We start from the raw sequence: 12,742 nt of genomic DNA, 5'->3' as shown, positions 1-12,742 counted from the left end.
CCTTCCTTCCTTCCTTCCTTCCTTCCTTCCTTCCTTCCTTCCTTCCTTCCTTCCTTCCTTCCTTCGTTCCTTCCTTCGTTCCTCCCTCCCTCCCCCCTTCCTTTTCTTCCTTGTTGCCTGTGATGTGAAGTCTTGGTGAGCTGGTTTCCCAGGAAACCATAGAAAGGACAGAAGGTGACTGAGTGCTGCATCAGGCTGCACTGTGAATGCTTGGTGAGCTGCAGCGAGGGCAGGCTCAGAGCTCGGCAAGGTACCAGCAAGATAAAAAACCCTGCACCACCAGGGAACCAGTTAGGTGTGAGGGATCATTCCACTTAGGTAGAGCTGCAAGAATCTTGAAAACTGATTTATTTTTTTAAAAAAATTCTGGGGGGCAGTACATGTGTGGGCATGCATGCGTGCGTGTGTGCATATGTGTGTGTGTGTGTGTGTGTGTGTGTGTATCTAATGCTAATGATGGATGTCTTCTCTCCGCCTTCTGTCTCTCTCCACTTTAGTCTTTGAGACAAGGTCTCTCTTTGAACCTGGAGTTGCTGATTTGGCTTCAGCGACAGCCAGTGTGCATCTGGGATTCCCTTGCCTCTGGCCAAACCCAAACCCTGGGATTCTGCACCACCATGCATGGGTTTTGTGAGTTCCTGGGAATCTTAACTCTGGTTCCCATGCTTGCTCAGCAATCTCTTCCACCACTAACCCATCTCTCCACCCTCCGCTTTAGTTATGGTCTCTCGCTAGCCTGGAGCTCACTGATTTGGTTAAACTGTCTAGTCAGTGAGCTCCAGGAATCCACTCATCTCTGCCTCCCCAGTGCTGGTTTACAAGCCCTTGCCACCACCCCAGCTTTTACATGGGGTCTTGGGATCAAACTCCGATCCCTATATTTACACGGCAGGCTCTGGCTTTACTGACTGAGCAGCCCCTCAGCCCCAATGGATCTTTTATAAATCTCTACTCAGGTCTTCCCTGGGTACTGTTTCCAAAGACACGCAGGTGGATGTTTACAAAATCACTTTCCCTGGCTAATTCATTGTCCCCCTGGGAACAGCATCCTCTGGGGGCTCCAGCTCACTATTCCAGGAGTCGCTTTGTCTGCAATCTGAATGACTCTGACCTTCAGAGGGGATAATGGTCAACGCGGCTCGGCCCTGATGCTTATTTTCCTAACATAACACTTTCTGCCCTGGACCGTTAGCTAGAGGTTGGCAGAAACAGAAGTGTAGATCAAGCTCTTAAAGAGACCAGCGAGTGCCACGCAGGAACACTCGGGGTTGCTAAGCAATAGCATCCACCTGAACACTCGGGGTTGCTAAGCAATAGCATCCACCTGAACACTCGGGGTTGCTAAGCAATAGCATTCACCTGAACACTTGGGGTTGCTAAGCAATAGCATCCACCTGAACACTCAAGGTTGCTAAGCAATAAAATCCACTTGAACACTCGGGGTTGCTAAGCAATAGCATCCACCTGAACACTCGGGGTTGCTAAGCAATAGCATCCACCCTAGTGCTGTGGCACTCATTTGCAAATATGCCTGAGATTTTTTTTTCCATACAGGGTGTCATGTAGCCCAGGATGACTCACATTCCCTATGTAGCTGAGGATGCCCTTGAACTTCCCTTCCCTGCCTCTACCTCCTGAGTGCTAAGACTGCATGCGTGTACTACCACACGTTATGTGTTATGCAGTGCCAGGGATGGAACCCATGGCTTCCTGTGTGCTAGGCAAGCCCTGTAACAACTGAGCACCCCTAGTCTCCAAGCCTGGTCTATAGATCTAAAATGATTTTTCTTATCTAGATGTTAGTTTGAAGATTCAAATGCAAAACCCCAAGCCATCTCATACCTTTAAGAGAAGAATTAGACCCAGGCATGTCCTATTAACCTATTTAAATTTTTTTAATTAATGAACTGATTCATTAATTAATTTTGAGAACCAGGCTGGCCATGTGTGTTTGCTATGCAGCCAAGGATGACCTTGAACTTCTGATCTCCTCTTTCCACCTCCCAGATGTTGGGATTATTGAGACTGTCGGAAGAACGACCCACCCACAGGGCTAGGTGGACTCCAAGCATGCGCAGAGTGAGTGGCATGAGGCCTGGCCCCACAATCCATGCTCAGTACCACAGAGTGATGCCTGTCAGCGCACAGGGAACTCTCTGCACACTCAGCTGTCATAGTCACCACCGACGACATGTCCAGTGCTGCAGGGAACAGCAGGCCAGCAGCTAGGTCACTGCCCACAAGGCCCAGCTCTATTCCTGGAGGCAGGAAGCCTGACGCAAGGCCATCCTGCTGTCTCCTCACCAGCTGCTCTTCAAAGAGCAGTTACCATGCGACGACACCGCCTGACCTCAGCCAAGAAGGAGCAGGCCTGTCCCCACAGGCCTTCAGTAACAGCCGTCCAGCAGAGACAGACACCGCTACTTGCTGTTTCCTGTGAGCCCGAGGCTGTGTTATAGACCCGGTGCCCTTTGCAAACAGAACATGTAAAATGGAGCTCAGCTGGACCTCACCGGTGCCTACCCTCTGCCCACTCGCTGGAGTTTGTATATGAGCTACAATTGAAAAGAAACTGTTTTATTGAGCCCCGGGGCTCACTAAGGCCCCAAATCAGGTCAAAAATGAAGGTGAGAGTGTATTTTAGATTAAATATTGATTTTTGAGGCGTGTGCTGAGACGTGGGCCAGGAATACGTGTGCAGCAAATGGCCTGTGGTTCTTGCTCTTCTAGAGGCTTACAAATAGGACTCTTGGGGACACCCAGTGGAACCACTGATTGGACCCTTCATGCTGGCCACCCTGAGACACAGAGACAGGGGTTGCTGAGCACATGAGCCCCCCCCCCCAACACCATTACAGTTCTGGTTTCCCCACAGGAGTGAGTGAGCCCATTAACATTCTCTCATGGAGGGAGCTGGAGAGCTCACAACGGCCAGGAGATCTTCTTGGGAGGGCTTGTCATGAGGCCCCTCTGTGTCCTAAGATTATTAAGAAGATACGTAGTTGACTGGGGGTAGAGTTGCTTGGGGGTGAAGCTGTCTGAGAGCCACCTGAGCTCATACAAGGAGCCCCAATAAACTCACTGGCTCATGTGGTGGTTTAGATTGAGAGTCAACTTGATCGGGCCTCGACTCCGTCAGCGGACACACCTATCTGTGAGGGAGTTTTTAAACTAGGTTTACCTCAATGTGGGTGGCACCATCCCCTAAGCCTGCATCCCGGACTGGATATAAAGGTGACAGCAAGCGGAGCACCGGCATTCACCTCTCTGCTTCCTGACTGTGGATGCCATGTGAGCAGCGGCCTCATGTTTCCCGCTGCCATGCCTTCCCACAGTGATGGACTGTGTGCCTCCAGACTGTGAGCCAAACACACCCTGCTCTACTGAAGCTGCTCTCTTGGGTTTTTGCCACAGCAGTGAGAGGAGGAATACAGGCAATTGCCCGACTTGGATGGAACCTTTCTTGGGTCTGTTGATGCCTCCCTATCTGTGTGAATAGACATTGTTTCCTTTCTACCTGGGAAAAGCCATAAGACCGCTCGGATTTTTGCACTTCCTTCTTCTACAGCCTACCATCAGCTCTGCCCACCCCATGGGGCGACTGTGAGCCCCAAATGAGATGACCTATGTTGAGGAATGCGCAGGCCCAGAAGCAAGTACAGTGGTCACGGCTCGGAAGCCCGGCAGCACTGACCTCGGACTCTGACCCGTCCACCGACTTCTCCTGGAGGTTCACGCTCTCTGTCAGCACAGCACCATTGTACTTGTTGCAGATGTCCTCGTCGGAGTAGTGCAGACCTCCGGGGCTTGGTCGGGGTGGGGATCTACAACAGGACGACACCACGAGTTACTCTGGACACAGAAGAGAGCCCCGCAGGTGGGGCTCCTAAGTCGCTCATGTGGGAACAAGGAGGACAGCACCCCAAGGGCTTCATGTTATGACTGAGGTAGAACGCCAAGCACTGAGCTCCTGTAGGCTTTAGGGGCTGTGCTAGGTCAGGGCGCTAGGAACAAGCTGTTTTGGCCAAGTGGAACTTTCAACAATAAGAGCACGTGGGGTTTGGGTCAGCAGGAGACGCAGGGTACACGGAACTCTGGGAGACGGAGGAAGGATTTACAAGCTGGCCAGGGCTGAAGGTGAATCTACGGGGAAGTGGTCTGACACATCAGTATGGGAATTGTGGATAGTCTCCTGAGGTTGAGGATGAGTGGGATTAGGAAAGCCTACTAGCCTGGGCTTCCACTCTGCTAGGGCTCAGCACACAAAGCTGGGCCCAAGGGCAAGAAGACTTTGAGGCATTAGCCCTTAAGATTGACAGATTCTTAGCCCAATCACTGCTCCCTATAATACCCAGGCCATAGCTGCAGGCAGAGCCCGTGTCTGGTTTGTCACTAGTGGGATACAGGGGTGACTGTGGTCACAGTATGTCATACAGAAGGGTGGAGCCGTCAATTCCATTTGATACAATCACGTAGCATTGTATCAAGGCAGCTCTCTTGGCCAGCAGGAGGTAGAATGTAAAGCGTGGCTGGCTCTTTGGTATGTATTGTGCACATGTGTGCGTCTGCATATCTGCATGCGTGTGGATGGACATTTGGAGGTCAGGGGTTGATGTCAAGTATCTTCCGCAATAGCTCTCCGCTTTGTGCGGCAGGGTCTCTGGCTGAACCCAGAGCTCACTGATTCAGCTATTCTTGCTAATCAGCTGGCCCCAGGGATCCTCTGTCTCCATCTCCTGAGTGCTGGGGTCACAGGCAGGCAGTCACCAAGCCTGTCTGGCTTTCACTGAGTTCTGGAGATCTGAATTCCAATACATACACACACACACACACACACACACACACACACACACACACACCCGCATGCACACGCGCGCAAACACACACATCTCACAAGGTTTTAAATGACTTTATGATTTTGTGTTGGGCTCCATCCACAGCTGTCCCCAGTTGCATGCAGCCCATGGACAGCAAGAAAGACAGACCTAAAAAGAATTCCGGCTGGCTTTGTAGGAAGAAACATCCTGTGAGTGACCTCTGTGGCAGGGGACTAGGGATAGCCCCCAATCTATATCAGGAAGAGGCCAGCCCTAAGTCATGCAGGGGTGGGGGCACACAGACACATTCTGCCAAGAGCTGGAGTGAGCTTGGAAGATAATTATGGCCTATTGGAGCCTCATCTGAGAAAACAGCCCAGTGACATAAGGACTATGGCCAAGGGTGGCCCTAGCAGACCATCCAGGCGGGGGCAATCGCTACCTCTGATATATGTGTTATACTATGGTCATCTGTCGCACGGCAATGGGCAGTTTCAACTTCCTGTCCTGTTCCTTTTTATTATCTTTTAGCAATGATTTTCTTTTTCTTTTTTTTTTCTTTTTTCTTTTTTTTTTTTTGGTTTTTCAAGACAGGGTGTCTCTGTGGCTTTGGAGCCTGTCCTGGAACTAGCTCTGTAGACCAGGCTGGTCTCGAACTCACAGAGATCCACCTGCCTCTGCCTCCCGAGTGCTGGGATTAAAGGCGTGCGCCACCATCGCCAGGCTTTAGCAATGATTTTCATGTTTGTTGTGTGCACATATATCTGCATGTTTGCACGTCTGCGTACATGCACTTGTATGTGTGTACCTGCATATAGAAGGCTGTAGGTGATGTCAGGAGTCTTCTTCGATTGCTCTCACTTTCTGTATTGAGATAGGGTCTCTCAATTGAACCCGGAACTCACTGCTAAGGCTAATCTGGCTAGCTATCTGGCTCCAATGACCCCCTGCCTCTGCCTCCAGAGACCTGGGATTACAGGGAGGCCACCATCCTTGCCTGGTATTGACATGGGTTCTGAATTCAGGTCCCAGTACTTTCATGGCAGATGCTTTAAGCCCTGAGCCATCTCTCCAGATCCCTTGGTTTCTTTACGGAGATGGAGACATTATAACTTGGGGGAGAATCTCTTCTTAGCATGGATAAATTGTTCAATGAGTCAGAATCCAGCCCATTTTCTCCATCCTGGGGCCGTTCCGTGGTCCCTGTGACTGTGGTCAGCTAGATGGGCAAGGTGCACTCTGGGAGGCGCTCCTTACATTCAGGACCCCCAGGCTGAGGATGTGGACAAAGCTGAGTGGTGGTTGTCGATAGGTGGCCCTTCCCACTACAATGGGGAAAGTCAGCCTCGGTGACCGAGCATGGGAAAGTCCTATTCCTAGTGAATCTGGCATCCTGGCCCTTGGGGTGGGCTCTGCCATAGATTTCCCAGGGGAGCCTATGGAAGGTTCAAAGGTCTCTTCATTTTTTAACGTGTATGTCTGTGTGCTCACAGGTGCATGCTCCATGGCATATGTGTGGCAGTCTGAGGCCACCTTGCAGCAGCTGGTTCTCTTCTACCATGTGAGCCCCAGGAATTGAGCTCGGGTCATCAGGCTGCTGAGCCATCTTACTGATCTCAGGGCCTCCACTTTCCCTTCCTCAAAAATGATTTATTTTCGGATAGACTCATTTGTCATCTAACCATTTAGAGGAATCTTTCTTTTTATTTAATCTAAGACACTACAAGGGAAGCAGGCGCTGCTTGACCCGAGAGCTTTGAACCAATTGTCCCTCTCCTAAAATTTTTTTATTTGTGTGTGTGTTATGCATGAGTACATACGTGTGATACATGCATATACATGTATGTGAATGCATGTGGAGGCCAGAGGTTGATCACTCAAACCTTAGTTTTAAGGTAGAGTATGATAGCAATTTGGCTAAACTAGCAGGCAACGGAGCCCCAGGAATCGCCCATCTCTACTCTCCCAATGTTGGGGTTACAGACGTGAGCCATGATGCCCAGCTTTTTATATGAGTGCTGGGGCTCTATACTCAAGTTCCTGCTTGCATGGCAGGCACTTCACCCAGTGTGCTATCACCCTAGTCTCTGTTATTCTTCTTTGAGATAGAGTCTTACTATGTAGACCAGCTGGCTTCCAACTGGCAGTTCTCCTACCTGGGCCCTGAGATGACTGGCCTGTGTCACCATGGCTGGGTCTAGGCCTCATTTTTTTTTTTTTTTTATTTTCGAGACAGGGTTTCTCTGTAGCTTTTTGGTTCCTGTCCTGGAACTAGCTCTTGTAGACCAGGCTGGCCTTGAACTCACAGAGATCTGCCTGCCTCTGCCTCCCGAGTGCTGGGATTAAAGGTGTGCGCCACCACCACCACCCGGCTAGGCCTCATTTTAAGGGTATGTGAGACTTCAGCATCCAGGGTGACCCATGTAACCTACAGGCCTTGTTCTTGGGGTTCTGTGAACATGCAGATATCCTACATCCCTGGTCCCTTTGTTCCCTTAAACCTGTGAACCTGGGCCTGTTAAGGTGAGAACAAATGACTAATTTTCCCTTCTGGCTTAATCTGGTTTTGTCTGTGGCTCTCTGTGGGCTCGTGATGGAACCTGACCCTGTGAGAAAGTTCAAGGACTCTCAGAGAGGCCAACTGTCGTGGATGAACGTATGAAGCCCAGCGAGCCCTTTCCTCTCCAGGACTGTGTGAGCATGGAGCAGCTGAGCTGAGACCCTCTGGCTGTCTCAGATCACCCATTGTCACAGCTGTGCTCTCTCAGATGGCCAAGTGACAAGGTGGCACTTGGCTCCGAACACACGGATGTGAACTGAAGAGCTGACCTTAGCTCTGCAGAACCTACCTCAGTGCCTGAGGCTCAGACGCCTGGGCACCCATTGTCCATACCACCCTTCCAAACTCACACTCCCCTGAGCTCTCACACAAAACTATGGCTCCCGAGTTGAGCCAGTGTGGGTCTGTCCCTATCTATAGCCCTCTGAGGCTGCTTGGACAGAGGGTGGCTGGAGGACGCATAGTCTCCTTTGTCCAGGTGGCAGAAGTGGAGAGATTGGAAAAGGCTTTCTTGTTCTGCACTAGGAATTGAACCCAGGACCCCGTGCACACAATAGCATACCCTATGATGCCACACTGAGTCATATACCCAGTTGTGCACTGGCGGACTCTAGCTAAATGCTCTACTAATGACTTCCCCAGCCCTCACTGGGCGGGGGATTCTAGGCTTATGCTCACCTACTGAGCTATTCTTTAGTCCTCTCCTTATTTTGAGACAGGGTCTTACTCTATTCCCAAGGCTGGATTTGAACTCGCTCCATAGCCCAGGCAGGCCTTAACCTTGCAATCCTCCTGCCTCAGCATCCTGAGTGGCTGGGATGAGAGGTCTGCTTCAGTGGGCCCTTCTGGAAGGATTTCCTCATCCAGTACCTACACATTCTAGCCCACATTTGTAACAGTTCTCCTGGGAGCCACAGGTTCCTGTTTTGGTGACACAAGATGTCCATTCTTCTCTTGGTGGGGGACTCCTAGGGGACATTCCTTTGTGGGCCAGGACCTTCCAACTTTACCACAAAATAATTTCCCGTTTATGTAGTAGGCACGGGAACTTAACCCACAGAGGACTGCTTATCCTTGGACTATGGGCCTCAAGGCTATGCTTCTCAGGAGTGGAGACAGACTTGCAGCAGGACGTGGAACACTGCAGTGAATTTTTAAAGTCCCCTGTGTCAAGCCCCTCTTGGTCTGGAAGTTCTGTGATGACCTTTTCAAGTTTCTCTGACTCAACAGGGAAACCTTGACTCTCAGTAGACAGGTGAAATGGAAAGAGGGGACTGGGTGCCATTAGCTTCCACTTCCTGTCCTAATGAATGTAGTGTGTATGGGTGTGTGTGTGTTGGGGGGTGTCTGTGTGTGTGTGTGTGTCTGTGTGCTCTGGATTGCGGCCAAGAGGATGAGCAGCGAGGACCCCCTTACTCCAGAGATAGAGGTCAGCTTAGTCAGCTCTAGGTCTCAGTACCCCTCAAACAATTCAAGACCCCCCCCCCAAGTGGCAGAGGACCCAAGCATCCCGAGGCACGATGAGTTTGCCACTGTAAGTTTGGCAGACGATAGATCAACCAAGCCTTTGGTCTGCCTTGTTGAGTATCACTGCAGTGAAAAGCAGACTCACATTGAAACTGGCTCTGTGAGACAATGCGCCCTTAACGTGGAAAACCCTACGATCTGTTACTTGGGGAAGGCACTCCCCCAGATCTGTGTATAGATGTTCATGCATATGACCATAAGCACGTGTGTGTGTGTATGTGTGTGTAAGTGTGTGAGTGCAATTGTGCACATGCTATGGCTCATACGTGGAGGTCAGAGGACAACTTCTGGTGTTGGTCCTCGCCTTCTACCATGTCTGACACAGGGACTCTGTTTGCTGCTGCGCACATCAGGCTAGCTGGCCCATGAGCCTCCAGGGGTTCTCTGGTCTCTGTCTCCCGTTGCATAGGAGCACAGAAGTTACCAGACAGACACACATTGCTTTGCTGTATATGGAATTTGTTTGGTGAGTGCCTGTGGATGGGGGGACACATGCCAGGCATTCGGCCTTCAGTGGCTCAGCCCAGCCTCCTACCTGGTTCCATTCTTTTTTGAGAAGGTGCTTTTGACATTGAGGTGGCGACTGTTGAGCTCCAAGGCGGCAAACCCTCCGTTATCCAGGGTCACTGACTCTTCCATGTTGGAGATGCCCTTACCTAGAGCCAAGGGGGAAAGCGGCATAGTCTTAGTAATGTGTCCGCTGCGGTGACACAGGGGTGGCTCAGTCAGCACCACCAGCCCCTGTGCTCCTGTCAGATGTGACCCCAGAATCACCCGACATTGGCCTCAGCTAGAGAGGCAGTCAGAGCCGAGCCGAGGAGCGAAGCTACGTGTGTGCCTTGCAGCACTGGAGCAGAAGAGCGATATTATTAGCATTCAGTGTTTATCTTGCCCAATGCCAAAATGCCAGCATCCTTGCCAATATTTTATGAAAATGTGCTCAGAATGCATACCCTCATTAAAAGTCAGGGAAGTCAGATGTTTCACAAGTCACAAAATTAAAAGACTCACAATCATGTAATGAAATTGAAAGTAAAAAGCAGGCTTATATGGGTAAGATGGGTGAAGAAAAGGGTTTTCTTAAAGTGAGAAAGATGTCCCAAATGGACGGTGGTGATGGCTGCCTCTGTCTTTGCATTAACCGCTGATTTGTAGGCTTTTAAATACATCTACAAATGTGTATCTGTGAGGGTTAAACTTTACAAACTATTAGTCACTTATTTGGTATGTCTCTGTGGGTATGAATGTTACAGCGCCTGTGTGGAGGTCAGAGGACCACTTTCAGGAGTTGAGTCAGGTCCTGGGGATTGAACTCAGATCTTCAGGCTTGGCAGCAGGTGCCTCTACCTTCTGAGTCATCTCTCAGTCTTGCTTGACAATTTATTGGAATTTGGAATCACCCAAGAGATAAACCTCTGACCATGTCTGTGGAGGGTTTTCTAGATTAGGTTAACACCTATATAACATTAGCATCATAGACACGGGTATTGCCATGCCCTAGATATTACAAGGGAGTTGGGGATTTGAACTCAGATCTTTATGCTTGTACAGCAAGTACTCTTACTCACTGAGCCATCTCTCCAGCCTCCATCCGGGAAGCTTGCACTAACACATTTACTTGGGAGCTGGGACTGTCTTCTACCTTCCTATGTGGGCTGAGAGAGTCTTTGAAGGTTAGGATTTTATCTGGCATGTTCCTCACTATCCTGCTGCCTCTAGGACAGTCTTACCCACCCCAAAACGCATGGTAAAGGTATATGTTTGCCCTGAGAGTATTCCCTGCACCTGGCACCCTGCACCTTCCATGTGGCAGGATGCTGAGACTTACAAGACCTTAGAGTCAGTGCGGTAAATTGATGCTAAGTTTGCCTCTGCTCAGGGATGTGATGATGGGTGTCGGACTGGCGGGGACACAATGAGAGTTAATCAAAGCGGCTAACAGGCGCTTGCTAAGAAACAACCAAGGATATAAAAGGCTTAAATTCCACACCCCAAGTCACCTTCTGGGAGACAAGCCCCAACCTCAGGCTTCAATTATAATGTTAAATCAATACCCTAGGGGGAGGCTGGGTATTGGAAGGTGCCGGTCTGCTGTGTCTAGTGTGCTTTCCAGATGGAAGAGGAGAGAGAGGCATGGGAAGACTTCATGCTATTGTGTATCTGCATTAACTCACTGAAATGACACACCGTTCATACTCTGCAAATCCCAGAGGAATAAAATCTGATTTACGAACACTTGTTAGAAGTGAATTTATACAGAAAAGAAAAGGAATGAACCCTTCCTTGCAGGGATGGATTCCTAGTGTCTGGGCGATTTAGGTGCTCTATCTCCTTAACCCCTCCAGTGGCACTGATGCCTGGCAGGGATCCCCAGGGGACTAGCGTGGCTGTGATCTCCATTAACAGATCTACAACCCTTTAGTAAGGACAGACCTTTCTAGAAAGTAGAGACAGATTGACAGGTAGGTCTAAGTAGCCTGGTAGTTGTGGTGTGTGTGTGTGTGTGTGTGTGTGTGTGTGTTTGTGTATACATATGTATACATGTGCATGTGTGTGTGGAGGCAGAGGCCAGAGGTCAGTCTGGGGTATCATCACCAGCAACCAACCATTTTTTTTTTTTTTTGAGGCAGGGTCTCTCACTGGGACCTGGGGCTTACAGATCAGCTAAGATGGTCAGGGAGCCCCAGCGATCCACCTGTCTCCACTCCAGGTCAAGCTTTTTCTACATGAGTGTTGGGGATCTATCTCTGGTCATCATGTTTACAGTTGGTACTTTCCCAACTGAGTTACCTCCCCAGCCCCATTGTGTTCTCTGGCTCAGCTTTGATAATTGCAGTGAAGCGGGGGCTGGGGTGAGGGTAGGGAGCGGAAGCTCGGAAGCTCGCAGAGGTAAAGCTCTTATCTAGTTGCTAAGAAGTGGTCTTACTGGTCATTATGAGGATTCTAAGAATTGAGGACAATGAAGAGCATCCGTGTGAAGTGTGTGAAGATGTGTTCTCGTCTCGTGTAGTACTGTGGGGTCCGTGCAGCATCCATAGGCTGACCCTCACACCATCCTGCTCTGCTCCTCTTCCTCAAGATGCAACCATAGCATTGCCTTCGAGAAACATGCCTCCATTGGCCTTCTCCTGACCTCCACGTCTAAGAAGCTGCACCACATGAGCGTTCCTGTGGCTGCCTTCATCCCCCGCCTTCGTGTTTATTTCTTTAATGATGGTGATCAGTCCAACAGCATACGTGCGCAGATGGGGCGCCGGCTCAGTGCTGAGCATGGAGCTCTGCTGACCATGAGGGAGCTGACCCTCGGAGGGGTCAGAGCTGGATGAGGGGATTTGGAGGGGATGGAAAGTATATGAAAGAGGCCCTTCCCTAGGAAATTTCCATCACACTCAGTGAGCTTATCCCAAATACCCAAGGTGGGTCCCAGTTTATCCCTGTGTCAGAGGGGTGGGATGAGATTTTTCTTTTTTAACACTCATTCTTTATAGTCAGGTTTAAAAACACGAGTGCATAACAGCAACGAGGTGTGGGAAGGAAGATTCAGAGAACCCAGCAAGTTCAACACCATGGGTAAGACACATGGCTAATATAAGGGGGCAGAAACTGTATCTCCAGCCTGGAGTTCTTTTCTTGGTTGGCTAGTGCTTGGGATGAAGTTTAGGGACTCTGGCATGCTAGGAGAGTACTCTACCACTGAGCCACACCCCAGCCCCTCACTGGGGGATTCTAGGCAGGTGCTCTACCACTGAGCCACACCCCAGCCCCTCACTGGGGGATTCTAGGCAGATGCTCTACCACTGAGCCACACCCCAGCCCCTCACTGGGGGATTCTAGGCAG

The 12,742-nt window shown here is 50.2% G+C and overlaps 1 protein-coding gene across 1 annotated transcript in view; it reads right to left on the bottom strand.

Annotated features, from left to right (window-relative positions):
• Positions 1-12,742, bottom strand: part of Sdk1 (sidekick cell adhesion molecule 1) — a 622,567-nt gene that overhangs the window by 6,976 nt on the left and 602,849 nt on the right. The window contains exons 42-43 of the mRNA XM_026789743.1: positions 9,440-9,560; positions 3,695-3,824 (exon numbers count right to left, since the gene is read on the bottom strand). Of these exons, the coding sequence (XP_026645544.1) occupies positions 3,695-3,824; positions 9,440-9,560 (251 nt within the window). The remainder of the gene's footprint in view (positions 1-3,694; positions 3,825-9,439; positions 9,561-12,742) is intronic.

Source organism: Microtus ochrogaster, unplaced genomic scaffold (genome assembly GCF_000317375.1).
Source record: "Microtus ochrogaster isolate Prairie Vole_2 unplaced genomic scaffold, MicOch1.0 UNK27, whole genome shotgun sequence".
NCBI classification, from domain to species: Eukaryota; Metazoa; Chordata; class Mammalia; order Rodentia; family Cricetidae; genus Microtus; species Microtus ochrogaster.
Note: the sequence above shows the minus strand (reverse complement) of the source record. Positions and strands in the feature narration are given on the sequence as shown.